The sequence below is a fragment of the Martes martes genome (genome assembly GCF_963455335.1).
Source record: "Martes martes genome assembly, chromosome: 6".
Taxonomy (NCBI): domain Eukaryota; kingdom Metazoa; phylum Chordata; class Mammalia; order Carnivora; family Mustelidae; genus Martes; species Martes martes.
This window is the reverse complement of record NC_137893.1, coordinates 21,065,951-21,093,254: the sequence shown is the minus strand read 5'-3', so window position 1 is coordinate 21,093,254 and position 27,304 is coordinate 21,065,951. Positions and strand designations below refer to the sequence as shown.

The following is a 27,304-nucleotide window of genomic DNA, read 5'->3' as shown; positions in this document are numbered from 1 at the left end:
TTTCCCAACTGTTGAATATCTGAGGTTGTGCCCTGTTGATGACTATCATCTACTGATTAATTCTTGCAAAAATGCTTGATTTTCAAGCACTGTGGTAAGTATTGACTGTATAATGGTGAGCAAAAATGAACACATTACCAGCATTTATGGAGGTTATTGGAAAAAACAGACATTAATCTCCAACATATATAAAATTACAATTACAGCAAGTGTTATGAAGGAGAGTTTATGGAGTTTTGAGAGTCTATGATAGGGAAGGCTTCCCTGAGGAAAGATAAATCAGAGTTTAGGTGAAGGAAAAGGAAAAACATTCTAGGCAGAGGGAACAGCAGGTATAAAGGCCTCATTGTGGAAGGGAGCATGGCAAGAACAGGGACTGAAATAAGGCCAATATGGCTGGAACACAAAGAGCAAGGCAAGAAGAACATGGCTCAAGCCATGACTGGATAGAAAGGTGGGGGCCAGACTATATGAAAGACCTTGTAAGACATGTAGACGCCACCACATAAGACATGTAGCTTTGTCCTTATCCTAAATGCAATGGGAAGCTACTGAAGCATATCAAGTAGTAGGGTGATATAATCAGGTTTTCATTTTGAAAAGATCCCTCTGATTACAGTGTAGAAAACAGATTAGAAGGGAACAGAGTGGATTGGGGTAGGCCAAGATTAGGAGGCTACTGTAAATGCATCCAAAAATGCTAGTAGTTTAGACTCGGGTGGTGATGGATAATGAAAAGAAGTAGATGGATTCAAAAGATAATCAGATTTGCCAAAAGATTTACATTCATAGATTAAAATCCCTAAAACTAGAATTATTGGGTCAAAAAACATTTCAAGGATTATGATATGGATTGCCAAGCTGCCCTGCCAAGAGCAGTTTTCTCTTTGTGAATTACCTTGTATCTGTTCCTCTATCAGAATTTTGAAATTCCTTAAAAATGACTTAATCCATACTTCCTTCATGAAGCCTTCCCTGACTCCCCTTTTTGCCTGCTAGTTGGTCACTGACATGTCCTCCTTGGAGTCCTTGCTTTCTTACACACATTTCTGTCATACTCCAATCAAACTATGACTTACATTTTAGATGTCATCTCTCCTATATTGTGAGAGTCTAGAGGGTAAAAGTTGTTCATAACGACACCAAAAATAGCTCAATATACATAGTAGGTTCTCATTAAGTGTTCACTGAATGAACCCAATCACTATTACCAGATTCTACTGCGCCTAGATTTAAGAGGGTCCTGCTTCATCCTCTGATTCACTAATTGTGATTTTAAATCAAATATAATACAGAAAGATAACAAAATTTGCCACTCACGGCTACAAATGCCTACTAAATAAAGTCATTAATTTTGTTTGTAGTAAATCACTAAATCTCAGTAGTGCTCCTGAAAAACCTTTCTAGTAATTACATCAAATAAGTATTATGTGATCTTAAAATATTTTTAAATGGCTTAACAAAAAAGACTATGAACAAATAAGAGTTTTATTAGAGAAATCAGATGAAATTATAATTTGAATTGTTCGTAAATGCTATGGTTTTCAAAACTGTATTAGTCTCAAACTTAGTTAAAAATCCAATTTACCAAAAAGGTGATGTTATTAAACAACTACATAAATTTATATAGCATTTCAGAATGATCAATTTCTCATGTTGAAAAACTTGATTTCCTGTTTAACAGTTAGCATCTAGAACAATCTACTAAAATTTATACTACCTGAGGGAAGACTAGAGGGGGGAGTGGCAGAGTTCCTTACAGTAATCTTAAAGACAAGCAGCTCCCTCTATAGTCTGTTTGGCCTACTTTGTTTAATTACTTGCTGTGTGAACATCTCACTCTCACTCTTCTATTTACTCCTACTCTGCATCTCAGCAGGAAAGCTTTTTGAAAGGATGATTCTGTTTAACCCAGTGCTGAGAAAACCAAGAGCTTTCTAAACTCAACATGAAGTGAGTTACGTCAAGCAACTAAGCAAAAGTTGGGATGTGGAAACCTGACAGCCTCTGAGACCCACTGGAATCAGGTCTTCACAACGAAGCCTTAGGATTTTATTTGAAGCGAATTCCCAGAGCAGTCACACCTGTATTCAAATCTAAGTGAAAAACACAGCTTGCTTTAGTTATTTATAGCCCTGCTTCTTTCCATTAAAACAAGTTACGGACACGTTGTTACATTACTAATACATTGTTATATCAAAATAATGTTCAAGACATTTTTAAATGTGTGTAGAAAAGCAGAAGAGGTTTTTCTGTTTTTTTAAAAAATAATTCCATCACTCACATGAAGAAAATTTAAGTGATTCTCTCAGGAATCAATATCCTCAGTCAGCAACAGATTAAATCAGTCAGGATTTACCATTCGAATTTGAATATGTCACTTTCTTTAATACCTTTTCAAATTTCACCAACTCAAGATATGAGAGCTTTTAAACCTAAGACAATTTATTTCTTAAATTATTCAAGATATGCCCTCAAAACACAGGACAATCAGAAGTCAACCGGACTGTTTTCTAAAGCAGAAAAATACTTTTTATGAATAGAAAAACTGAACTAGTAAAAACATAAGAAACCAATCAGTTCAGAATTTATAACACAAATATGAAATGCCCTCTTTATTTAGGAGACAATTTTTCTGCTATTTTTCAGGGCTCATTTATAAAACAAACTCAGTTTAAAAACAGCTTTTCTCCAAATCAAGAATTAAGGACTTCCAAAATTAACTAATAATATGAAAGGCTTACACTTATGGTACTTTATGTAACATAGTTTTATGTTATTATTTTTCATTAATCTGTTTTACTAATTAGTAAATATATAAACATAGTTTGTACTTCCAAACAATAGAACTGTCTTCATTAAAAATTCTATAATTCAGATTTTTACTAAGTCAGATTGACCTTTTAATTATTTTCAAGTTTTATTTTAATGGGTGAAATGGACTTTGGGGAGAGAATTCAAGAGCAGATAACTGTACAGTTTTTGTTTACATTTAATTAATACTAACTTTACTGGGAGTTTCTAACACGTTAAAAATGCTGGCTTGATTGGTGAAGGCTATAAACTCTAAATGTATGCCAGTGACTTCAAATTTTTTCACTTGTTGAAGAAACAGGAAATTTTTTTGTGTGACACTGAGAACTATACTTATAGTAAACTCAATCTGATATTTAAAACCTTAAGTTTCAGTTTCCTTGTACCAAGTTTCGATCCCTCAATGTATGTACAAAAGTCATCCATATTCATTTACATTATACATTTCAAAATATGTTTTTTGAAGTTTTTTTTTTTTTAAAGGAGGGGGCTTGTAATCTATTGTAAGAGAAGGGAAAAAAATGAATATCTATCAAAGAATAGTCCCCGTGTCTGTTTTTTTATATTGAAAAACACAAAAGTACCTCATCATCTTTATCATTTAAAAAGTATTTTCTCACTTTATAGAATTACTGCTAGTTCACAGTGAAATTCACCTATTCCACAAACAAAACTTTTATATACCACAGCCTGAAAATCATCCAGGGATACAAACTCAATGACCTGGAGGGGGGGGGGGCTATGTGTAGAGAAGTAATCCAAACCATACAAACTTTAATACCTAGAAATGCCACAGAATACCCTATTAGCATGTTCCTTTATAATTCAGAAATCTGGCTGAACAGAGCTATATCAACGTCACTCTTACTCTTCCTCTGTACTTGAAGTGAGAACAAACTGTATATTACACTGAAATTCCAATTAGAAACAAAAGACAGCACCAATATATTTAAAAGGGCAGAAAATCTATCCTTCAGAACTTTATTGACTCTATTTTCCAGCCTCTAAAGTTTCAGGTGTTATACTTTCATAAAATTAACAGCACTCAAATTTCCCATTTCACCAGGTCCCTACCATCAAAATCGTTCTCATTATTTTAAAAAGGAATCCTGTATCAAATCTCACTAACAACACAGAAATTTTTAACAAAGGGAATCTACATTAAAAGATAACTGCCTGAAAATGAGTGCTTGTGTCTGAGAAAGTGTTGTGATCTTGGTAGTGCACGAAACAGTAGTAATAAGATGAATAGTGATTAGGGCAAGGAGCATCAAGTGGGAAATGCTATCTAAAATCCCATAGGGCAACACATAGCTGGAGGTAAGAGTATCCCTTTCTACGAGGCAGCTCCATTATTTCACGTAGGCAGTTCAAGACATGTAGAAAACCACAATTCAAAACCTTGTAAATTTGGCCACTACCTATTTATATTATCACAAATCCCTAGGAGCTTTTGAGAAGGTAGCTTCTGTCACTGCTGTCTCCCCACCCTACTCGTTCATCAAAACAATTTTTATTTTAAAGATACGTGAATTTAAAATGCAGTACCACAACTCAGCATAGGGGTATTTCTAAATGTTTGCGTTGCTGAGTTTAGCTATGCCTCTTAAGAAATTCACGCTATTGAGTGGGATGCTTTACGTGGGCAACAAACGCACATTTCCTACTTCCATGGATCCACGTTCCCCTCAAAGCAATGCACCTGAGGATGCTGCCCCGTATCCCGACACTGAGGCTTAGACTCTAAGGAGTCACGACCTGCACTCAAAGCGGAACCACATGGTCACTTCAATGAGAAAGCTTATTTGGCCCTAGGCGCCACTCTTCAGCCCGCGGCATCTCCGGAAGGGGCAGAGGAGAGCGCTGGCGCGAGGAGGAGAGACTGAATACAGAGAGCTGACACTTACTCCTTCCTCTTAAAGCCATTTCCAGAAAGGACATTTGGGAGACGCGGGGGGGGGGGGGAGAAGGGGGTGTCCGCAGTCCCACCAGCGACAGAGCTCAGAGCGGGGCTCTGTGAACCGGTTCACGGAGGACATGGCGCGGCCACCTGGCCCATCTTCCTGGGCCAGAGAGCGGTTCGCGGGCGCTCGCTTCCCCCCGGCCCGAGACGGGGAGTCCCGACCCGGCTCCCGACCGCCGCACGCACTGTAAACACTCGGCGCCCGCCGCCTCCCTGTCCGGGGAGGAGGGGGCGCAACGCTCGCGCGGACCCACATTTTTGCGCCTCTTGTCACGCACCCGGGAAAAGGCGACGAGGGCGGAGGGGAGGAAAGAGGCGGCAGCGATACACCGAAGGCCGGCGGCGTGCGCGCGTGTGCGCCGCCGGGAGGGCAGCCCGGGCGCCCCGCCGGCTCCCGCCCGCGCCCCGCGCCCGCTTACCTGCCGGGGTCGCTCCGAAGACTCGCACCACGGGCACCTTCTTGACAGGGGCCTGGGTGAGGGGGGATTGGCAGATATCCAGCCCCTGCAGCGGGCTGGCCATGTAGTAGTCGGCAGTCACTATCCTCACTGAAAACATGTTCGCCGCCGCCGCCACCGCCTCCTCTTCACGAGCGATCTGGCAGCGGCAGCGGCAGCGGCGGCGGCGGCGGCGGCTTCTTCCGCAGCGACGGCCCCACAGCAGCGGCGGCGGCGGCGCCCCCTCCCTGCTTCGGCTCGGCCCCCTCCCCTCGCACACACTGAAACCGTGAGCAGCCGCGGCGGGCGGGGCGGTGTTGGCACTGCTGCCGCCGCCTCCTCAGGAGCACCCGGCGAGGGGCAACAGGAGAGAAGCCCTGGCGCTTTCGTCGGTGCTGGTGCTGCCGCCACTGCCGCCGCCGCCGGGAATCACACGGGCTCCTCGGTCCCAGGCTGCAGCTCTTGTTGCCATGATGATGATGTCACGGACGCAACCACTGGGGGAGGGGAGAAGGGGGTTGTGTGTGTGGCGGAGGGCGGTGAGTAGTTGGGGGAGGGGACGCGGCGGGAAAGGGAGGGAGCGGGGCGGGCACCCGAGCGGGACACCCGGGTGGGAGCCGAGAAGGTGTTTTCTCCCCCGCCCCCAGGCTCGCAGCGAGGGAGGAGGCTGGTGGAAAGCAGGGTCCGCGCCTGGCGCGGGGAATCGATGACTCGGCCGTTGGGCACGGCCACCTGAGTGGGGGCAGCGGACGGGGGCGGCGGAGCGCCGATGTCATGGATGGGCTTCGAGGGGCTTGCGGGAGTGGGGTCGCCAGTGTTCGGGGCCGTTTTGGCGGCTAGGCCGGATTGGCCGGAGCTTCGGTGCTCGCGCTCGCCTAGCCGACCGCCATTTCACATCCTGCGGAGGAGGCGGGGGCAGTCGCGGAGACGGCTTTTTACAAGGTAAGAAAACCCGCCCGCGGGAGGAGGGAGGCTAGGAGCAGATCTCGTGCCGCCGCGGCCTCGCGGGAGGGCGGGTGGTGGAACGGGCGGTGGAACGGGCGGGGCGGGGCGCGGACGCAGCCGGCCCTTCTCAGGTATCGCAGCGGCTCCGCGCGTGGCCCGGGGGCGGTGCGAGGGGCGGAGGCGCGCGAGCGCGGGCTCCGGCCTATAAAAGGGCGGCCCGGGCGCTCCCTCCCGATCGTGCGGCTCGAGCCGCCGCGCCCCGCCCTCTACGTGGTGCTGCAGTGTCTGCGCCTGGCCACCTAAAGGGATTTATTCGCGCTCGGCTCTGCTTAGCGTTGCTAGGGCTTGGCGGATCCGTGCTCAGGGATTTCCCAGCACGATGTTTTTCTCCCGCCCAAATAGATCCTTCCTTGGTTTTCTCTTTGGCTCTGCAGGCTGCGTCCCGAGCGCGCGCATGTACATGTTAGGACTTGTCCGCGCTGGGTGACCTCCCTCCCCCTGGCAGAATCCAGGATTAAGAGCCTTTCAGAGAAATGTTCGGCCAAAAAAAAAAAGGTCCGTGAAAGTCACCAAGTTAGATGTGGACACCCAGTGTTATTCATTAACTGTTTGTGTGAGGTTTTATCCAAAGGCATAAAAGCAAAAGGAGGTGGGGAAAGCCTGTTTAAAAAAAACTTTATCCAAAAAGTGGGGAGGGTAGATAGGGGTGCAGTTGTGAAATTGGGGGAATGGGGAAGAGGGGGTAGTATTAACAGCAGCTGGGCTGGCCATCGTATTGGAACCAAGGGGATTTTTTTGTCTGACTTGGGTCACTAATGTAGGGTGTGACCTTGGACAAATAATTTGGTTTCATCGGACCTCAGTTTCCTCCTCGTGGAACGAGAGTTTCACTTAACAAAACCAGAAAAGGGTTTCTTCCCAACAAAAAGATTTTAAGCAGTAGGAGGCAGAAACCATGGTTTCCAGTTCGAAATATGACACTGAATAAAGGACTTTTGACAGTAATTTCCAACCTACCCTAATTAGAGATCATTCACACTTATTTATGATACAGGTGTATTTTAATGTTTGGTAGGTTGCCATGTATTTTAAGTGGTGTGAGAGATCGTCATTTGGAACCATTGTGGTTCTTCAAATAGGAAAATCAAAAGGCTCAAAGGAACAGATCGCTGGTAAGAAGCTGTCTATAAATTCCATAACATATAATGCTAATAAGAATTTATGCGCCAAGGGATTTGAGGCTGATTACCACAGTAAATTAGCCTGCAGTTTTCAACCTCAGAGCGTGCTTCTAATAAACATAGGTAGCGAGATTTCTAATATACAGGAAATTACATAATATTTTTAAGAGGCGAATCTCTTAAATTGATTTAAGTTTTAGAAGGCTATGGAAGTGATTTTAAAATAGCATTACTGTGCTAAAATGCATTTTCTCGTAAAATGTTTTTGTACAAGCTGAATGTCAGATGCATGACACCAGTGATTCTTATAATATTCTATGGCACTGGAGTTTTAAATTTTAATATTTTGGCTCTTAGTCACATTTTTAGGGATGAGGCCTGGAAATCTGTATTAGCAACCTCACCCACCATTCATGATTCTAAAGTAATATAAAATTGAGTGTCCCTGTACTATATTATAATCCAAATACATCCATAATGTTTAAATTATACGATTCCTAACTAGAAAAAGAAAAAACCATCAAATTTCATGGATTAGCTATTTCTAGAAAAGGGTTTCCTTCCCCCTACCTCTTGAATCAACATCATTGACTAAAAAAAGACAATTGCAACCACAATTCAAATCTTTCCAAAATGCCAAGGAAAGAATGTTCACTCTTGAAGAAAAACATTTGCAGCATAAAATTAGGATATTTTGTCCACTGCATGTAATTGAGTTTAAGCTGATGCTCAAATTGGAAATCTGACAATACTTCCCTAATTAATCACTATCAGATGTGTAAGTAAGAAAGAGTTCTGTAATTTTGAGTCAGGAAATGAAAATTTTAAACCATCATTTACTAGCTAAATGAATTTGGAAAGATCACTTTACTTTTTGGAGTTTGTTTCCTCATCTATGAAATGGATAGTAATTTCTGTTTTAAATTCTCAGAATGGTACAGGATCAAATGAGATTACACATGTGAATGTATCATCATAAACTGTTGACATCCAGAGGTTTAGCCCCTCTAAAAGGAGTCAATAAAATCATTTGCAGTTTTCTTATCTACACAGAATAATAGAAATGCCAAAATTGAACTCTCTATATCCTTACGTATTTCTTTTGTTGTTGTTACCGTTGAATGGCTTCTGTTTCCTGGTTGATTTGAGTTATAGTGAGACAAAACAGACATGGTCCCTACTCTTACAGAGTATATAGTCTAGCATCATAAAAATGTATTTTGGTTATCTCAATTGACATTTTATCTCTTTAAGTCCAGTGACCTATACTCATCATGTCATGCTTTTAGTAAAAACCTCCCCAAACTTATGTACTACGGTACTACTGTTGAATGTCTATTAGTATTTGCCTATTAGCAATTTAAAAATTTATAAATGTTTATATATAAATTTACATATATAGTCATATAAATTTTATATACATAAATTTATGTATATAAATTGCCTATAGCAATTTATAATCTAGAGCAGAAGGCAATGGCTGCCATAATCAGGTTATAGGATGGCTTACCCAACACTCATCCAATCCCATTCTAGCTTGCTTTCCTGCACTTTAGAAGCTAGAAAATTAAAAACTACAGTTTCTAGACTCCCTTGCAGCTGGAGTGCTCCTTGCAGCTCGATGACGGTGTGCTGGTAAATGTTTACTAATGGCTGGGAGAGGGAAAAACTGATTTGTAGCATTGGCCAATCTTCATGGCATGACTACTCCCAAACTACCAAAATGACTTCACTGAATGTGGAATTAGTTGGAAAAGATGCTAACAATCAACAGCCTGCTTCAGCATATCAGTACCTTTGACCTAGTTTCCAACAATCAGATGCACCCATTCAAGTCTTAGGTGAAGGTGAGCAACATGATGCGTCAACTACACTCAGGGAGGTGGGATTTTCTGACAAACATCATGGTGGAGATATTTGGTTCTTCTGAGTAGCTGGGGAAGAGTTCTCGCATCCATTTTTAGAGTGATAGGTGCTGACTGGCTGGCGGTGTTGGGATGAGTTTCCGTAGAATAACCCTGTGTTGTGGGATGAGTGTTCTTTCTGGTTTGGTTCTTCCTGGATGTTGTTTCTAGCTATGTATTATCCAAGCCTGCTTCTCTCAGAGAACTGTAAGCTAAACACTGTCCTTTAATCCGATTCTGCTTAAACTAGCTCAGTCATGGCCAGCTACGTAATTTGCTCAGCCCAGAGCAAAATGAAAAATGTAGAGCCCCATGTTCAAAAAGCAAGAAAAAAGTGCCATTATACTTACTAAAATATAAAGCTTTTTCTTTCTTCTGTCATCTCTCCCTTGACTTGTGATGATTTTTTATTTGCTTTTTAATGTCATTCTAAGTAAAGAAAAATTAGAATTTTAAAGATTTTATTTATTTATTTGACAGACAGAGATCACAAGTAGGCAGAGAGGCAGACAGAGAGAGAGGAAAGGAAGCAGGCCCTCTGCCGGGCAGAGAGCCCGATGCGGGGCAGAGAGCCCGATGCGGGGCTCGATCCCAGGACCCTGGGATCATGACCTGAGCCGAAGGCAGAGGCTTTAACCCACTGAGCCACCCAGGCGCCCCTAGAATTTTAAATTATTAGAATGAATTTTACCATTCATCTTTATTTTGCGTAATGCCATTTATAAATGCAAATATAAAAGCATTTAACTCATACATAGAATCACCAAAATTACACAATTCATATTTCCTAGTTTATACATGCTTATGCATTCTGTGCGTATCAGAACAGTGTAAATGCTACGCAGAACCAACTCAACCGTTTTTATTTCCGTTCTTGATATGCACACATTCTACCTACCAATTTGAGTATGGAAGGGCCAAAAGGAAGGAGGACCATGGATTACCTTACCTTCCCCCTTCCTTCTCTGTCATCATTTTCAGTATAAATGGTAATATGGGTAAGTAACACACACTAGTAAGAAAGGTATGGTGGGGTTCTTCTGTCACTTGTATTTTTTAGGATGCCATTGCCTTCTTTTTGCATCTGAAGCAAGCTCTGGTTCGAATGGAGAGCGTAGCATTTAGGAACTGTCCACTAAGTCAGCCATAGATGGAATACACTTGCCTTGTCATCATTGTGACTCCCTGAGTTCCTACACCTCATAGGTCCATCAGAATCCTGTGTTTATGACACACCATGAAGACTATAGGCAAACAGGGTGGCAAGAAAGAAAAGATGCACACATTGCCTCCTCTGTTTGAATGTATGATCCACTGTACCACTGGACTTCATTTATAAAACAGATGTTCAAACATAAATGTATGAAGATTTTCAAAATGGTGACTGCAGAACACTAAACCAAGCGCTGTCCCCTCTAGAACTGCACAGTTTGCATGCCCCTGGTGTTGACCTTGAGCTCAGTGTTTCTCAAGGGGCTTCTCCTGATATGTTAGGTGAAACAATTCTACATTGTACTGCATATTTAACATCCCTGGCCTCTGGGCGCTACATGCTAGTCTTGACAAAAATGCCCCCCAAGAGGAGTTACTACTCTCCACTGAACTCCTGGAGTGCACTCCACTGTCTGCGGCTGGGAACGGTGGTCATTACAGATCCAAGAAAGGTCATGTGCAGTTTTTGCTAGTGATTCTCAAGCAGGGAAAAAATACAGAGTTGAGTTTAAAAGATTTCAGAAGTCTCATACCTGAGAGAACAGAATTACGGTGACCTTTTCCCCCTTGTCAGGAAAATAATACTATCTGCCCTGGTGATGAAACAAATATTTGGGATGAAAGTTTAAAAGTGATCAATGGGTTTTATGTGTCACATGGATATAAATAGCAGCTGACTCCAGATAGATGGCAATTTCTGGTAGTTAAGAAAAAGAGTAGAGAACTACAGAAAAGTAAAGAGAACTATCTCACTGTCATTATCTTCATCAATTGGCTGAAGGGAGAAAAATTTAAAAAGCTCTTGAGAAAAATTAAGGAAGTTGCCATAAAAAGCTGTGGCACTCGAGTAGATTTTGAAGACAAACCATAAGAGACTCTTAATCTCACAAAACAAACTGAGGATTGCCGGGGGGGGGGGGTGGAGTAGGGAGAGGATGGTGGGGTTATGGACATTGGGGAAGGTATGTGATATGAAGTGTGTAAACCTGGTGATTCACAGACCTGTACCCCTGGGGCTAATAATGATATGTTAATAATATATTATATGTTAATAATAGATTTTGAACTTAGTTTCATTGTGTCTCTAATTTTTTTTTTTTAAGTTTTGGTTCTTGATTTAAGTATATTAACATCATAACAACTTAGAGGTGAAACAAGATATTCTAAATCATTTGTTTTCTTTATCCCTATACTATTATTAGCTGTGTAGAGATTAAAAGCTCTGGCTCTGTAGACCTGGCCTTGCCTTTGCTAATGCTGAACCTGTTTTCTCCACAACAAAATGAGGACAGTTGTGCATTACCTTAGGTTGTAAGTCATTTTTCCAAAGCCAATTCACTAAAGAAGTAATTTTACCAAAGAATGTGTTTGTTAAATAAAATTAAAGTAAATTTTCTGTAAAACTAGTATTTGGTAAATTTAACTGCCTGATTCTTTGGGAAATTAATTTTTAGCATATTGGACTATTTTCCGTCACTATTAGGCTTATTATATGGATCAAATGAACTATTGCACACGTACAGAAAGTGCTCTGTCTTACTCTAGAATCCATCCAACATTCTTACTTCAAGACTTGGGAAGTCTTGAATATTCAACATTCTCTTAATATTCCCTACTCCCGTGCACATAACTGACCTTCTGTAGGCTTTCACTACTTATAGGTGGACTATTGCAGTAGTCACTTGATTGGCTCAAAAGTAGTCACTCTTGGCTCATTCCCCTCTAAACTTACTTACTACACTATAGCAAGGGTGGCCTATCACATATTTTAAATTTTAAATTGTCAGCTACACTATAAGAGTCATTTCACCTTTTTCATATATCCTTTAGCACCACTGGAGTACTTATAGTTCCTTAAATATACTTTTTTTTTTAAAGCATCATATTTCTCTGCTTTTGCCTTTCTAACTGGAATATCTTCCCTCTTCTCGTCTCCTACCAAAATTTTTATTCATCTTCCAAGTTTTAGTTAAAATGCCACTTCCCTTGTAAAGGTCTCCCTGATTTCCCCAAACAAGTGTAGGTGTCTCTCTAGGCTTCCACTTTTTTTGGTTCATGCTTCTGTTAGATTATTGCACTTGTTTATTAGTCTGCCATTATAATAGAATATAATCTCCTTGAAGGACAGGACCCTGTCTTTTTATCTTTTCTGTCCTAGCCCCATGTATAGTGGCTAGACTAGATCTTCAGCATACATTGAATTTAAAAATTAGAAGATCTAATTACAACTCTCTCTACTGCTTTCCTGCTACACTTCCATTTTATAGATCAGGAAACCGAGGCCCAAAGAAATGAAGCTATTGAGCGAGAACCCAAGCCTTCTAACTCCAGATCTATTACTTTTACTCCTTTACTGTAGAGAATCTTCTGAGTAGGGTCATATGCTAGTCATTTCTGTTGTTGGAAATGGACTGTCTAGTCAGTGTCTTTCCATTCATTACTAATCTAGAGAATATCCCATGAATCAGGAGGGCATAGTGATCTGGAATAATTTGTATTTTCTTTCTTATTCAATTATTTGGTTGTTTTTGTTTGTTTTCTAGTAAATTCAGTGAAAGTCAAGGTAAATTATTTGTTCCTTCCACCCCCGGGGGACATTTGGTAAAATGTCTGGAGACATTTTTGATTATCACATCTGAAGGACTGCTACCTGTATCAAGTAGGTAAGAGACCAAGGATGCTGCTACATATCTTACAATGCATAGGACAGCCCCCATAACGGAGAAAATTATCTGACCCAAAATGTCAATAGTGCCAAGCTGAAAAGCCCTGATATAGTCCAAAGGAAATTTTTACTCAGCCCTTCATGTACTGCATTGCCTCTGTGAAACCATGATGGAAAAGAAACTCAACTCCACCCCCCCAACCACCACCCTCCCAAGGGATTTGGAAGCCCTGAATGGCAAACTCTGGAGGCAATTGCTATCAACTACGGACTCTCAAAAGGCTTCATGCAGGTTTCCCCCAATGGATTCATAGCGCCTGCCTGGATGTAAGATAGGCACACAAATGTATATTGCCTGAATGATTAATAAACTATATTTTAACCAAAATAATGGGGTTTTATTTCTTTTTTAAAAACTAAAGGGAAGTCAAATTAATCATTGTGGGGAGAATTTCTGTTCTTATCTTTTTATTGCAGTTACAGGAAGAAGCAAAACTTTTTAAAAACAACTCTCAATTCACCCACTTCCATAAATTAGCAGTAATAGTTTTAAGGGAGAGACCAATAGACCTATAAATTAAAGATGATGTTTGAGGAACAAAAAATAAAAGCAGCTTTCAGAATAGAGTAATATTAGAACTCATGCATGAGCTCTCCAAGACCCTCATTTAAATGCTCCAAGACCAGAGCATTTCTGATGGATTATGGCTAGCCAGGCAGAGACCAAATGAACGTGGAGTAAGTTTAGATTAAGTTCTCAATTTAAATAAGGTACAGAGTCTCCGAAGCAAGGTATCTGTATAGAGCAGCATATCGGGTAGTTTTCTCTAGCTCCAGTGTCCCCACTGCACTTTTATATCTACAGGTTAAGTCACATTCTAGGAAAACTTCCACTGTTAATCTTTGTTACTGACAGTGAACTTTCCTGGGTTTTGATCCTCATTTTATATCCTCATTCCAAAGTTGAGGAAAGACTACCCTCAAAGGTGTAATACAGATCAACACTTACATTTATTTCCACAATAAAATGTATTTTTCCAACCTTAAAGGTTTTAAATGCAAAGCATAGGAAATACAGAAAACCATAAAGAAAATATAGGATACTCAATCCCACTCAGAGGCAGTTATAATTAACATTTTAGTCCATTTTTCTTCTAGAACATTTTTCTATGAACACATTTCTTAGTGGAAACAATGTCCCACTTTTTTTACTTTACTTTATAGGGAAGCGTTTTCCATACAAATTAAAATTCTTCATATCCATTATTTTACTGGATGCAGAATATACTGTGCTATGGGTATAATGACAGTTTACCACTTTCCCACAGTAGGCCAACAACTGAGTGTTTCAAATTTTACATCATAATAAGTATCCCACTGAGCATTTGCTCCATTTTGGATCCTACCCTTAACTTTTCAAGGAACTTGCTTTATAATTTATTATTGGACAAGAACATCAATTCCTGGGACATGTCATGTTCCTTCTCTCCACCTCTTTTTGCCCAGTTAGTTCACTCTAGATTTCAGGTCTAAGGTCACTTCCTCCAGGAAGTCTTCCCAAACGTTTTATGTGGTTATGGTTTTCTGTTATATATTCTAATTGCACAGTGTTCCTTTTCTCCATATCACTTACCTCTGGTTGTAATAATCTATTCATTTATTTATTATTTGGTTAATTTCTGTTTCCCCCCTTGGACTAGAACAGTACAATCATTATCTGGATAAGCAGTGATTATAATGTTATAAACACAGGCCAATTAATGTGATCTCATTTGTATCCCTGACAAAATAGGTTAAAGCTCAAGATTGAAATACAATTAGTCCAAAAATACTTAAGTATCTGGCATTACTCTAGGTGCTGGGAATATAGAAATGAGAACAACAGGCATGATTTCAGTTTTCATGGTGCTTATAGTCTAATGCAGCATTTGGCAAACTAGGGGGACAGATAATAAATATATGGAGTTTTCAGGCTATATGTCCTCTCACAACTACTCAACTTTGCCATTGAAATGCGAAAGCAATCATCAATAATCATAAATAAGAGAGTGTGTTTAGGTTCCAATAGGAGATGCAGCAGGACTGGGTTTGACCCATGGGCTATTGTTTACCCCTGGTCTGTTGGACAAGACAGCTATTGAACAGATCATGAGATGATGACTACTTTTCTTTTTCAAGAGAAAGGACGGGGTGGAATAAAGTCATGTGGCAGAGCTGTCTAACCTAGTTTAGGGGAAAGAACAAAGACTTCTTAAGGAATAGAACTTTAAGGAAAAAGAGGAGTTATCTAAAGTTAGGGTGACAGACTCCATGAACACATAAAGTATAGAAAGAGCAAGAATAGAAAGAAATTCAACTTAAGCTTGAGATTGATAGGGAGAGGGAGCTGAAATTTTAAGAATATAGAGTGAAAAGACAAATTCAGGAAAGACAAATTTTCAAAACCTAATACTCGCTAGAGGAAGAGGTGCCAGCAAGAGAGACTGAGAAGGGGTGATCAATGAGGCATAGCAGTAACAGAAGTTTAAGACCTTACAGACCCTCTAACCCCCTCTTCCATCTCTATGTGTAGGATATACTGGTTGGGAGATAGTAGCCTAAAGGCTACATGAACCTCGTAAACTGATGTAATTTTTTGAAGAATAAGATTTTATATATATATCTAACCTGTGTGTGTGTGTGTGTGTGTGTGTGTGGAGAGAGAGAGAGAGAGAGAGAAGAGTAGTGCTGGGCCTGAGTAAGGGTGCCTGGGAGTGATAGGGCAGAAAATGAAGAGTAGTAAAGAAATAAGTAAAAGAGAGAGGAACAGATTATTGGTATCTAGTAGGTGCTCAGTAATTTTTTGACAAATGAATGAAAGGATAACAATATAAGATCAAAGACTCCAAGAGGGAAAGTGTTTCAATAACAGGTTGGTCAATAGTTTTGCATACTTAACTATTGCTCAAGGCTAGTTACCTTGGCCATCTGGGAAAAGATACAGGTAAGGGCTCGGCCACTCCTGATGCCCCAGCGCAGGATAAGCCTGTCCTTCCAATTTTTACCTGTAGGAAAGGCTGACCTGTTTTTTTTTTTCCTCCCTAAAGATTTCAATAAGTAGGAATAGGGACCTTCCTGTGTCAGTACCTGCTCAAAAAAGAATAGGCAAGATATTTTCATTGATTACAGTGACACTAGCTCAACTGTTATCTCTTCTCTCAGTCACCTATGTTAAATGTGTGTTTTATTACTTTAACATTTTGTATTGTTTTAATTTGTTATTAACTTCTTATTGATATTTATGAAGTTCTATGTTAGATGCTGTGAGTCATTTTTAAAAAATGTAAGACATGGCTCTGGGGTGAAGTATTATGTAATTGACCAATAAATTGTAAGCTTCTTGACATTAGGAATCAGATTTGACATTTCCTTTTCCTCCTTGCATGGTATCAGACATATGGTTGGTACTGTAGAAATAATTTTCCCTTGCCCTCTACGTTGCACCATTTGGTGACCAAATGGCGTCTATCTAGCTACTTCTGTATGACTTGGACAAAACATGCTGCTTTCCGTGGCAATGATATTCTGAAGGCATCAGTAACAGTAATTTCAGCTTGTTGAAGGTGGAGGTTCTTTGTGTAAAGGTCAGCCTGTCAGTAAATAGCATGCCACCCTGTTCTTTCAAGATTATAAGAAACCTTTGTATGTGTATTTTTTTACACTTAAAAAAAAAAAAAAAGTAGTGGGAAGCTGTACCGAGGGTCTCACCAGGTGTTTTCAAATCAGAACTGGGGCAACTGAGTTGTAATTTATTTTTTAAACATTTATTTTTACCAATTTATGAGAGTGGGAAGCTGAGATTTTTCTTGCCTGAATTAGCAATAATTTCATTCTCTATTCACCTTTAGGAAACTACTAACCTAGCCCTAAGTTGAAAAGGTGACACACAGATTCTTACCAAGTCAAAAAAGTGGGAAAAAAATTAGTCGTAAGAATGAAGAGGAACATTACTCATTTTTCTTAAGCTGCTGCTTGCTTCTGCCTTAGTATGAACAGTTTTAGACTGAAAACTCATAGATAATGGTGGGTAGCATCTTTCTAGAATATCCAGTCCCTTATACTAAGCATATCCGAAGTCTTTTAGGACTTAAATTATTAAAGACTGACATGTGGCTTACAGTCTTCCTGTTTTCCTTAACTGCTACCCTCATCCTGAGTGAGTCAGTCACCAAAGTAGAATACCATCCTCGAAGTTCCTTGACATCTCATCTCCAGTTATCTTCAGGGGATTGATTCTGTTGCCGCACCCTGGATCTTGTCATAGACCCTATCTCTTTCACCTCTAACTGCAGGCTTCACAGTCTCTGGCCACGACATGCATCACAGCTCTGTCCCTCACTTCTTCCCAGTACATCATTCTCAGGTCCCTGATGTCTCCAGGGCTCTTCTCTCTCTACGTCAGTCTGTCGTCCTTCTCCCGTTTCTCTGACGTGGGACCTCCAATGCAGACTTCTCTTTTTTCTCCCTCTCAGCCTTCTTCTGCCTTCACGTCCTCTGATCTTTTGCTACATTCTATTTTAAATTACTTTACCACTCACCTTTGCCCTGCTTGTCCTGCTGTCACTAACCTGGCAAAACACTAGCTCCAGCTGGGTGCCTGCACCCAGATTGCTGAGTGCACCCAGTTAGGAAAAAAAAAGCACTCCTGCGTAGGTTGGCATTTCACATTGTGCATTCAGGACCACAGAGCAGTAAGGTCATTCTGTCCGTGTTGTTGGGAAGGGAAGGTTATCCTTATAATGCACTAGACTCTACTCCATATGCCAAGGTAACTTGTTGTAAATTCTCCTTTGTATATGCCAAATTAGTAATAGGCTGACTTATTTCAAATGTCGTTACCCTCTCTCTGAGTCTCAAACATAGCTTTTGTGCTTACTTTCCTGTTTTAACTTTATAGTTTGGGGGCTAGTTCACCCAATAAGGTAAATTTCTAATTTTTTAAAAATTGATATTTGATCAGTCAAAAAGAACATGTCTCAAACATTATGGAATGAAGTGAGAACTGAAGGCAAAGCACTCGTAGGGATGATTACCTTTTCAGCAAGGATTTTGTGAGTCTAAGTAGTCTCTAGTTGTTGCAACTGAGGGTCTGGGGACTAAGGCTCAGCTCCCTTGAGTCATTTCATTCTTGCCTTTCCCAGATTCCCCCTTCCATCATTTCAGATTCCACAATTTTTTCTAAAAACAGACCCTTCTGGGGCACCTGGGTGGCTCAGTGGGTTAAGCCTCTGCCTTCAGCTCAGGTCAATATCTCAGGGTCCTGGAATCGAGTCCCGCACTGGGCTCTCTGCTCAGTGGGGAGCCTGCTTTCCCCTCTCTCTCTGCCTGCCTCTCTGCCTACTTGTGATCTCTCTCTCTCTCTGTGTCAAATAAATAAAATCTTTTAAAAAATTAAAAAAAAATAAAAACAGACCCTTCTTTTTTCCTAAGTAACGGAGAAAGAAGTGCTACTTGGGTGGGGAGCAGTGCGGGTGCTGTTTGTAGGTGTAGTTCCCTTATAGTGGATGGCAGTAGCATACTGGTGAAGAGTCTAGGCTCTACGCCCAGTTTCCCTACTTACCTGCTCTGTAGCTTAGGGAAAATTACTCTCTATGCCTCCATTTCCCTGCTCTGTGTTCATATATAGATGATAATATTAGTACCCACCTCACTGTTGTTGTGAAGATTGAAGTACATATATTAAATGAGTTAATACCTTAGAACTGGTGAGCACTCAGTAACTGTAAGCTATTATTCATAATTTAGAGGCAGCTTCCCTATTTCCTAAAATACATTTAACCATTAGAAGAAGAGACTTTTCATCATTACAATTATGAAAGCTAGGAGCTATTAAAATTCCATTGATTGGATATAAAAAGTAGACTTTTAGAATTGTAAAAGGCTCAAGAAATTATTTAGGCCATTGGTTTTTAACCAGTACTATGCATCAGAATCACTTACGAAGTGTTGTAAAGCTACAGTTACCCAGGCCCTCCCTTCTCCCATCTACCAAGTCAAAATAAAATATCCACAGGCAATCCCGATGCAGTCTTCCTTACAAGAACCACTGAAATAATTCAAGTCTTTATATTTAATGGTAAGGATAGTAAGACTTAGAAAGAATGAATGACTTGAGTAAGATCCCATAGAATAGGTAGGATCAACGTCACCTCGCTCCTTGATAAGTGATCTTCCTATTCTGTGTTGCCTGCCAAGTATATTAAGTTTCCAAGGAACTAATATGGGAGTTTGTCCTCCTTTCAGTAATATCAGGAAGAATAACATAGGCTTAAAAAGTATACTTTATTCATCACATAATTCAAAATAGCAAAATTTATTGTACAATTCATGCAAAGGACTACTGCACATTTACAATAGGATTTAAAGTGAATTTTGCTGTGCTTTTCATGTGGACATTAGTCTTTGTCACAATGCTGCTAATTAGCACAAGGAAACACTGTGTGTGGCAGAGAGCTGCTCAACCCAGCTTCACAGACTGAAAGCAAACAAATGCTTTATAAGGAAAAGTAGCTGTAAGGAATTAAGCTTTGTAGAGCTCTCAATAATAAAATATGCATTTCATATAAATAGGATTTTTTTTTGTTTTACGTCTTAAGTTTTTTATTTTTTAAAAAGATTTTATTTATTCATTTGAGAAGAATGAGTGAGAGAGCATGTTTATAGTGTGCACATATGCAAGCTAGAGGAGGAGTAGAGGGAGAGGTACAAGCAGACTCTGTACTGTTGAGTGGGAAGCCCATAGTGGGGTCTGACATGGGTCAATCTCACGACCCTGAGATCATGATCTGAGTTGAAATCCAGAATTGGATGCTTAACCACCTAAGCCACCCAGGTGCCCTGTTTTAAGTTAAAAAAAAAAAAAAAGCAAAGTAAACAAACAAAACCTTTGTAAAATATTCTTAGAATTTTCCAGTCTATAAATGGTTAACGTACAAAAAAAAATCAGTGGTTATTAGGTACAGTGTTCTTATTGTAGTTTTATTGATTGGTAGTTTGAAAGTCTAAAAAATATAGAAAAATCAAATTCTGAGTTTTTGTGTTTGGGGTTGAATGCTATGATATTATCTCTCTTAAAATGTGTTTTTCTTTATCCATAATATGGAGGAATAAAAAAAATGCATTAAAACTTGGATGTGAACTTTTGCAAACGTGTGAAACAAATTAAGATGGCAGAGCAGAAGAAAATGGAGTTGAAATGAAATCTACCTCTCAAAGCAGGCCTGTTTATATTTCACTATATTTGCTATTATAAATTTATTTCCATCTATTTCTTTGCTAGAAATGATAAATGGCTGCCCACCAACTTCTGACTCTTAGGCAACTCTGTTTTACTAATAAACTGTTCGTTTTGATCCTGTAAATGCTATGCACAAGCCCCTAAAACAAGTGCACCATTCCAGATCCCCATCAACCTATTATTAAGCTACTGTTTCTTCTGCTGTGTCTTTGCCTGATTCCAAACCCTTTCTTCCACACTTCATCTCAGGTTTGGCCTTTGGATCTTTTTATTCGATGCTTATTTTTGGCCTCCTGGCACTGGCCTCTGTGCTCAATCTGATCATCTTTGGTTTAAACTCACCTTGTACTTCCAAGCTGCCAAGATTTATACCCTTTGATTCTAGCAGTTCTGGAATTCCTAGCACAGCCACTGGCTGCTGCCTCAAGGAGACCAGTCCCAAATACTAGCCTCATATTATAAACATCCATTTATTCATCTGTTTAACAGATTTCATTCATCAGTGCTATGTGTAAGCCACCAGAGTAGTTTCTGGAGGAATACAGAAGATTACTACGTGATAGAAGGCTCTTAAAATCTGGTAGGACAAATAAACAAGTATACGGTGATAATTTAAGATAGTATGTGTTCAGCTCTTACAAAGTATGTATAAATGCAAGACATCAATTAGCAAAAACTTCAAATAGATTTCTTTTCTTCTTTTCTTTTTTCTTCTTTCAGTAGGCTTCATGCCCAGCATGGAACCCAATGAAGGCTTGAACTCACAACCCTGAGCTCAAGACTGAGCTGAGATCAAGAGTCAGACCCTTAACTGACTGAGCGACCCCGGCACTCAAAAGCTTCAAATAGAAAGATTTCTAACCAGGGAGTTAGGGATATAGAGTTCAAGGGGACATTACAAAAAGAACTTGAGGTGGTGGGTCATGGATTTAAAAAGATTGAGAATACTGACAGGTTAAGTTAACAGACTTGAAGGTAGAGTAGGATAAACACCATGGGAGAAAGGCATTCCAAAAAGTAGAACCAAAGCAATAGGAACTGAAAAAGTAAGTTATGTTTAAAGAAGTCTTATCTAGATTGGTTGACAGTATAAGTAGAAATGGAAGGAAGCCGAAAGAACCTGGTTGGAACCAGATTATGGAAGGCTTTGAGTACGGAGAATTTAGAATTGGCAAACATACTGAGGAGTCAGAAGGTTTTGAGCAGGAAATGATAACTGGCTTGATTTAACAGTAGTATCCGGGAAGGAGTTGGTAGTGAGGATTTTTTTTTGTTTTACATCAAGTTTTTTGTTTTTTGTTTTTTTTTTTAAGGGCAGGCAGAGACTGCAGACCAGGAAATCAATTAGGAGACTATAATAGTAATCTAAAGTAGGGAGGGCCTAGAGATGAAGACTTTATCAATTTCATTAAGCTCCTGGGGCGCCTGGGTGGCTCCGTGGGTTAAGCCTCCACTTTCCGCTCGGGTCAAGATCTCAGGATCCTGGGATTGAGCCCTGCATCGGCCTATCCGCTCAGCGGGGAGTCTGCTTCCCCCTCTCCTCATCCCCGCCCCCCGCCGCTGCTCTGCCTACTTGTGATCTCTCTGTCTCAAATAAATAAAATCTAAAAAAAAAAAAAAAATTCATTAAGCTCCTGCTATGACCGAGGTGCTGGTGATGCAGTGAGGGCTAGGTCCTTGTCAGGTGGGGCTTTTCAATCTAGTGAGACATTGATCTCTTAAAGGCTCCTAGAGGGGGTCTCTATTTTGCAACCACTTCCGACCTTTGCCTGGTTACTAAGCAATAGGTCCTCATTTAACAATGAGATGTATTTCCTACCTTCTAAAACTACTTTACGTTTTATGAGTCTGTTAAGGAAAAAGTATCCCATCCACTTGCACATAAAGAAAAGCAATTTATTACTTAAAACAAGATAAGAAGAAAATGACATGTGTTTTAAAGAGATAACTGAAGACGATGTGGAGAATGAATTGGAGGTTAGATTAGAGGCAAGAAAACCTAAGAGGTTGTTGTAGTAATCCACCCACTTGATTGTGAGGGCCTAAACAAAGACAGCATGAAAGAAGAGCAATTGATGGTGGTTACTTCCACCGTAATCCTTTCCATCCCTGCCCTGGTTCAACTAAAGGATGGGTAGAGGACTCATTTGGAATTGAATTTTTTTTTTTTTTTTTTTTGGTGGGGGAGAGAGAGTGGGGCGGGACAGAGGGAGAAGGAGAGAGAGTCCTCAAGCAGACTCCTCGCTGAGTGTGGAGCTAGACACCCGGCCTGATCCCAGGACCATGAAATCATGACCCCAGCCAAAATCAAGAGTGGGACGCTCAACTGACAGAGCCACCCAGATGTCCTTGGAATTGAATCTTGAACAGAGGGACTCAAGAACACAAGAAACACTGTTTACTTTTTCAGATATAGAGGTAATGCTCCTATTTTCAAGTAGTCTGTTTTCTGGTTTCCTTATTTGGAGCATGGATCACACCAGTCTTCACATTGAATCTGTGAGCTCCCTGATAAATTCTTGATTTTGCTTTAGCTAGCCCAAATTGGTTCCTAGGGCTTACAGTTAAAAACAAAATAAACAAACAACAACAACAAAAACCCCACCCTAACTGACACTATGCAATGTTTAAATCACCTGTACAATGTTTGATAACCAGTGGAGACCATTAGGTAGTAGGAAGTATGAAACTACAATAGTGGTTCTCAAAGTTACACATCAGCATCACCTGAGAACTTGTTAATAATGTAAATTCTCTGGCTTCACTCCAGACTTACTGAATATGAAACTCAAGCAGTGGGACCCTATCTGAACATTCGTATGCCCTCGGTGATTCTAACGTACACGGTAGTTTGAGAACCAACTCAACTAGAGCTCAGAAGGGAGATTTGGGGTGGAGATAAAGACACGTGAATCAAATATATGATAATTGCTATTGGGGGAATGAATAAACTCCCAAAAGTGGAAGAGAGAAGATGAGCCCCTGAAATAGATGAAACAATCAAAGAAATTGAGACCAGTGCAGTACAGTCAGGGAGGGGGAAATTTAACAGCTATCAGGTGACCTACAGAGTCAAGTGCTATGCAGAGGCCAAGGTGGATAAGGACAGAGTTACAGCTGTAGGAGTGCCCATTAGGGCCCATTTTTGGCATCAATTAAGAGAAGTGATACAGATAACAAGAACAAGTGGTAAGAGAACACAGGCAAAAAAATAAAGGATATTTTTCGCAGCAGTTCAGGGGTACAAGAAAGTAAGGATAATAAAGTCAAGAGCTTTTTCAAGGTAGGTATTTCAGTTAGCTTTTGCTGCATAACAAACATTTTGAAAACTCAGTGACTCAAGACTGCAGTAATTATCGAGGCGCCTGGGTGGCTCAGTCAGTTAAACATCTGCCTGGGGCTCAGGTCACTATCCCGGACTCCTGGGATCCAGCCCCACGTCGGGCTCCCTGCTCAGAGGGGAGTCTGCTTCTCCCTCTCCCTCTGCTGCTCCCCACCGCCTGTGCTCTCTCTCTCTCAAATAAATAAAATGTTTAAAAAAAAAAAAAAAAGACTGCAGTTATTCCAGCTCGTGTCTGAGGGTTGGCTGATGTCAGTGGAGACTGCTTGTGCATCTACAAGCCTACTGGGGAGCTTTGCTCCATGCTGGACTCTACTCCACATGTCATCCTCCTCCTGTCTGGCTTACCTAGGCACACCCTTCTCATGGAGATGGGAGAAGAATTTTAAGAGGACAGGCAGAAACATACAAGGCCCCATGAATCCTTGACTCCAAACTGACACACTGACACTTCTGCTTCATTCTGGTGACCAGATCAAGTTATGTGGCTAAGTTCAGATACAAGGGGTGGGGAAATAGAATTTACCTTTGTAGAGAAATCACACAGTGACACGGCAAAGGGCATGGGTGTGCTCATGGAGGGGTATAGAACTGGGATCATTCATACTGTAGGAGGGATAACCTGAACATGCTTGAAAGTAGAGGGGAAGGAATATGTAGAATGAAGAAGAAAGTGAACCAAGGAGAAAGGCCAGTACCATAGCTCAGAGAGTTAACCTTTGAAAAAAGGGAGGATGCTTCTGGGAATGGAATGTAAGGGAATTTGATTGGATTAAATTTAGCAAATTCAAATGCAAGATGCCCAGTAAAATTTGAACTTCAGGTAAACAATGAATACATTTTTAGTATTAAGTATGTTCTATACAATATTTGGTAGGATCTCAATACATAGTTTGCTGGGGTTTTTTATTATTTTAAATGACATTTAGATATTTCTATAATGTAATATTTGGGACATACTTTTTTGGGAGGGACATACTTATACTAAAATATGATCCTTTGTTTATTTTAAACTCAAATTTAACCGGGTACCCTGTATTTTGTCTGGCAGCCCTTCTTTGGATGAATTTCAAGTAAATCCATAGTAAAATAATCTACAAAGGGATAGGTGGGTGCGCTTGGGGATTTAATCCTGGAAGAAGTTGGAAACAGCTGCTACGGATGCTTCGAAGTGTCAAAGAAAGGATTACTGTGCAGCAGTGACGGCCACTTAGCAACAGGAAACTTGCCTTTTTCTTGGATTAAATCAGCTGTGCTGTTTCCCTGCCCAGAAGCAGTAACAGAGATTGCTGGTGCAGGGGACCACCCTGCTTTGACTTCAGTAGGAGAGGTCAGGGCAGGCGTCTGGGGTCTAATTGAAATCCCTGGGGGTCCAGGTTGTACAGGGAGGCAGGTGAATCCAGAAGGTGAATTGGGAGGCAGGTGAACAGTGCGTCAGAGTGGTGTGAAGAGGTAGAAGTTCACAACAAAACGGAATCTGCAATCTCAAAAGAGTTCTGTGTGATAATGGGGTTTAAAATCCAATTTCACATTACAGCACTGGAGATAAATTAAAAGCAAGAGCTCTGCACACGAGGTGCCTGGTTCTGTGTGCTATTTGTGTGACCTTTAACCTCCCTAGGCCTCAGCTCTTTGTTAAGTAGGAATAATAATAGTTCTTACCTGATAGGACTATTGTGGGGATTAGGTGAAAGAAACAACATGAAGTACTTAGAACAGTATGTCTGATACACAGTAAACCCTCAAATTTTAGCTATGTTTTATTATTTTAAATACCACGTACATGCATCTCTAATCAATAAATGGGAGTGCTCTGGAGAATACGATCTTAAAGACAAATGACAAGCACACATACGTGTTTTCCACCACAGCCAACAAATGCTACGTTTGGTAAATACATGTCCAGTGGGCTACCTGTTGAAGTTCAAGCCCACAAAACCTTTACCATGTGAGGTTGTTTTCTTTACTATTACTACAAGAAAATAATTACCATGCTCAAGTCGTATCTGTCTCCTCATTTCCCCATAGGTGACCATGCTTTGGGATTTTCATAGTTTGAGTTAATTCCTCTGGGCTCCGCCACCCAGCGAGTTAAACAGGACAAGATTCCTCCCAGAGGATTGTGGTTCTGGGAATGTGAGCAGCTTGTTTTCAGGAGATCTGCACCCTGACCTGGCCTACTGTTAGGAGCTGTCGTGTTGGTGGTTGTGTTGTTCTTAGTTGTTTTTTTCTGTCTTACATAGTTATTTGTATGTAAACATTTTTGCAAAGTAAATGTTTTACGGGGATGTTTTGCTCATACAAAGAAAAATTAAAACTATCTTGAAGTAATTACATGTGTCATATTTTTCTCTTTGAAAATAAATGAAAGTAGTAATTCATAGTTTCTGGAAAGAAAACAAAAGCCCAGGAAATGGCCATGCTCTTAATGTTTGAAAATAAGGTAATATTATTCTCTGTTCAAATGGAGCCTTCTAAGGAATTACTAGAGTCTCATACACAATCGACTTAAATGCATTCTTTATCTTTAAAAGGAAGCAGAATAGGATCATTGAGTAAGTCACATGTGTTCACAGCCTTGTCTGGTGTAATCATATCCTACACAAACACATTATTCTCTAGTCGGAAGGGTAAGGGGACATTTGAAACACGACCTGCCCTTGCAGAGACCTTTTTTTGTTTAAAGAATAGTGCAGCGAGAGACCACACAGTAGAAGATAACAGAAAATATCTTCTGTGCCTTCCTCAACCTGTCTACTTTCTCATTCTCTTTTGTTCTCTAAGGACATCTGTTGTAATGATTATTCTGTAAAACTCACAGGTATATAGCAGAAGGCATATCATATTTCATTTATTATTTTGTCTACTATAATTATTGCTCTTTTATACCATGCCATTGTAGGTCTTTAAAATATTTTGTTTATAAAAGATATGTAAGGATATTAACAGAAAATTTATTAGTCGACTATAGGTATCTAAAGAGTAAATGTTTTAACTCTGAATTTAATACAATTATATCTTAGGAAGTCTAACAGATTTGTATTAAGCTACATTTTAAAGAGAACTGTGGTTTAAAAAGATGCTGAAGATCTTTTTTATATTAATCGCAATTGATTTTTTTTTAAATATCCTACATAAGCATTTAAAAGATATTCCTAATTTTAAACAACAGTGATGTGAGATTTTGGAGGCTTTAAAATAGGTCCATTATTTGAAATGTTTCCAACATTTTGATAGCCGGTTTGCTGTCTATATCATGGTTGCAATTATAAATTCAACTCTTTTTAAAAAATAAAATTTTTTTTAAAAAATTAAAGTTTTCACTTCTTATTAGGGGTTTTTATATTGCTTCCCAATTTTCCCCTAGGTTAATCCTTTGGGAATTTTGAAATTTACATCTGAAGGGGTTTTTAAAAAAATCTTTCTTATTATAAAAATTTTTGAACATACGCAAAAATAGAACAAATAGTATGATGAGCCCCCAAGTTATGTTTGAGCTTTAAGTGATATATTAGTATAGGTGCTACACTTATTAATACAACAGATGTTCAGGAACTCCAGGAATGG

General features: G+C 40.1%; 1 protein-coding gene across 1 annotated transcript in view; it reads right to left on the bottom strand.

The window, feature by feature from the left end:
• Positions 1-5,704, bottom strand: part of REV3L (REV3 like, DNA directed polymerase zeta catalytic subunit) — a 182,957-nt gene extending 177,253 nt beyond the window's left edge. Inside the window, exon 1 of the mRNA XM_080806922.1 lies at positions 5,197-5,704. Coding sequence (XP_080663048.1) covers positions 5,197-5,335 — 139 coding nt within the window. The 5' untranslated portion in view covers positions 5,336-5,704. The remainder of the gene's footprint in view (positions 1-5,196) is intronic.
• Between the last annotated feature and the right edge of the window lie 21,600 nt (positions 5,705-27,304).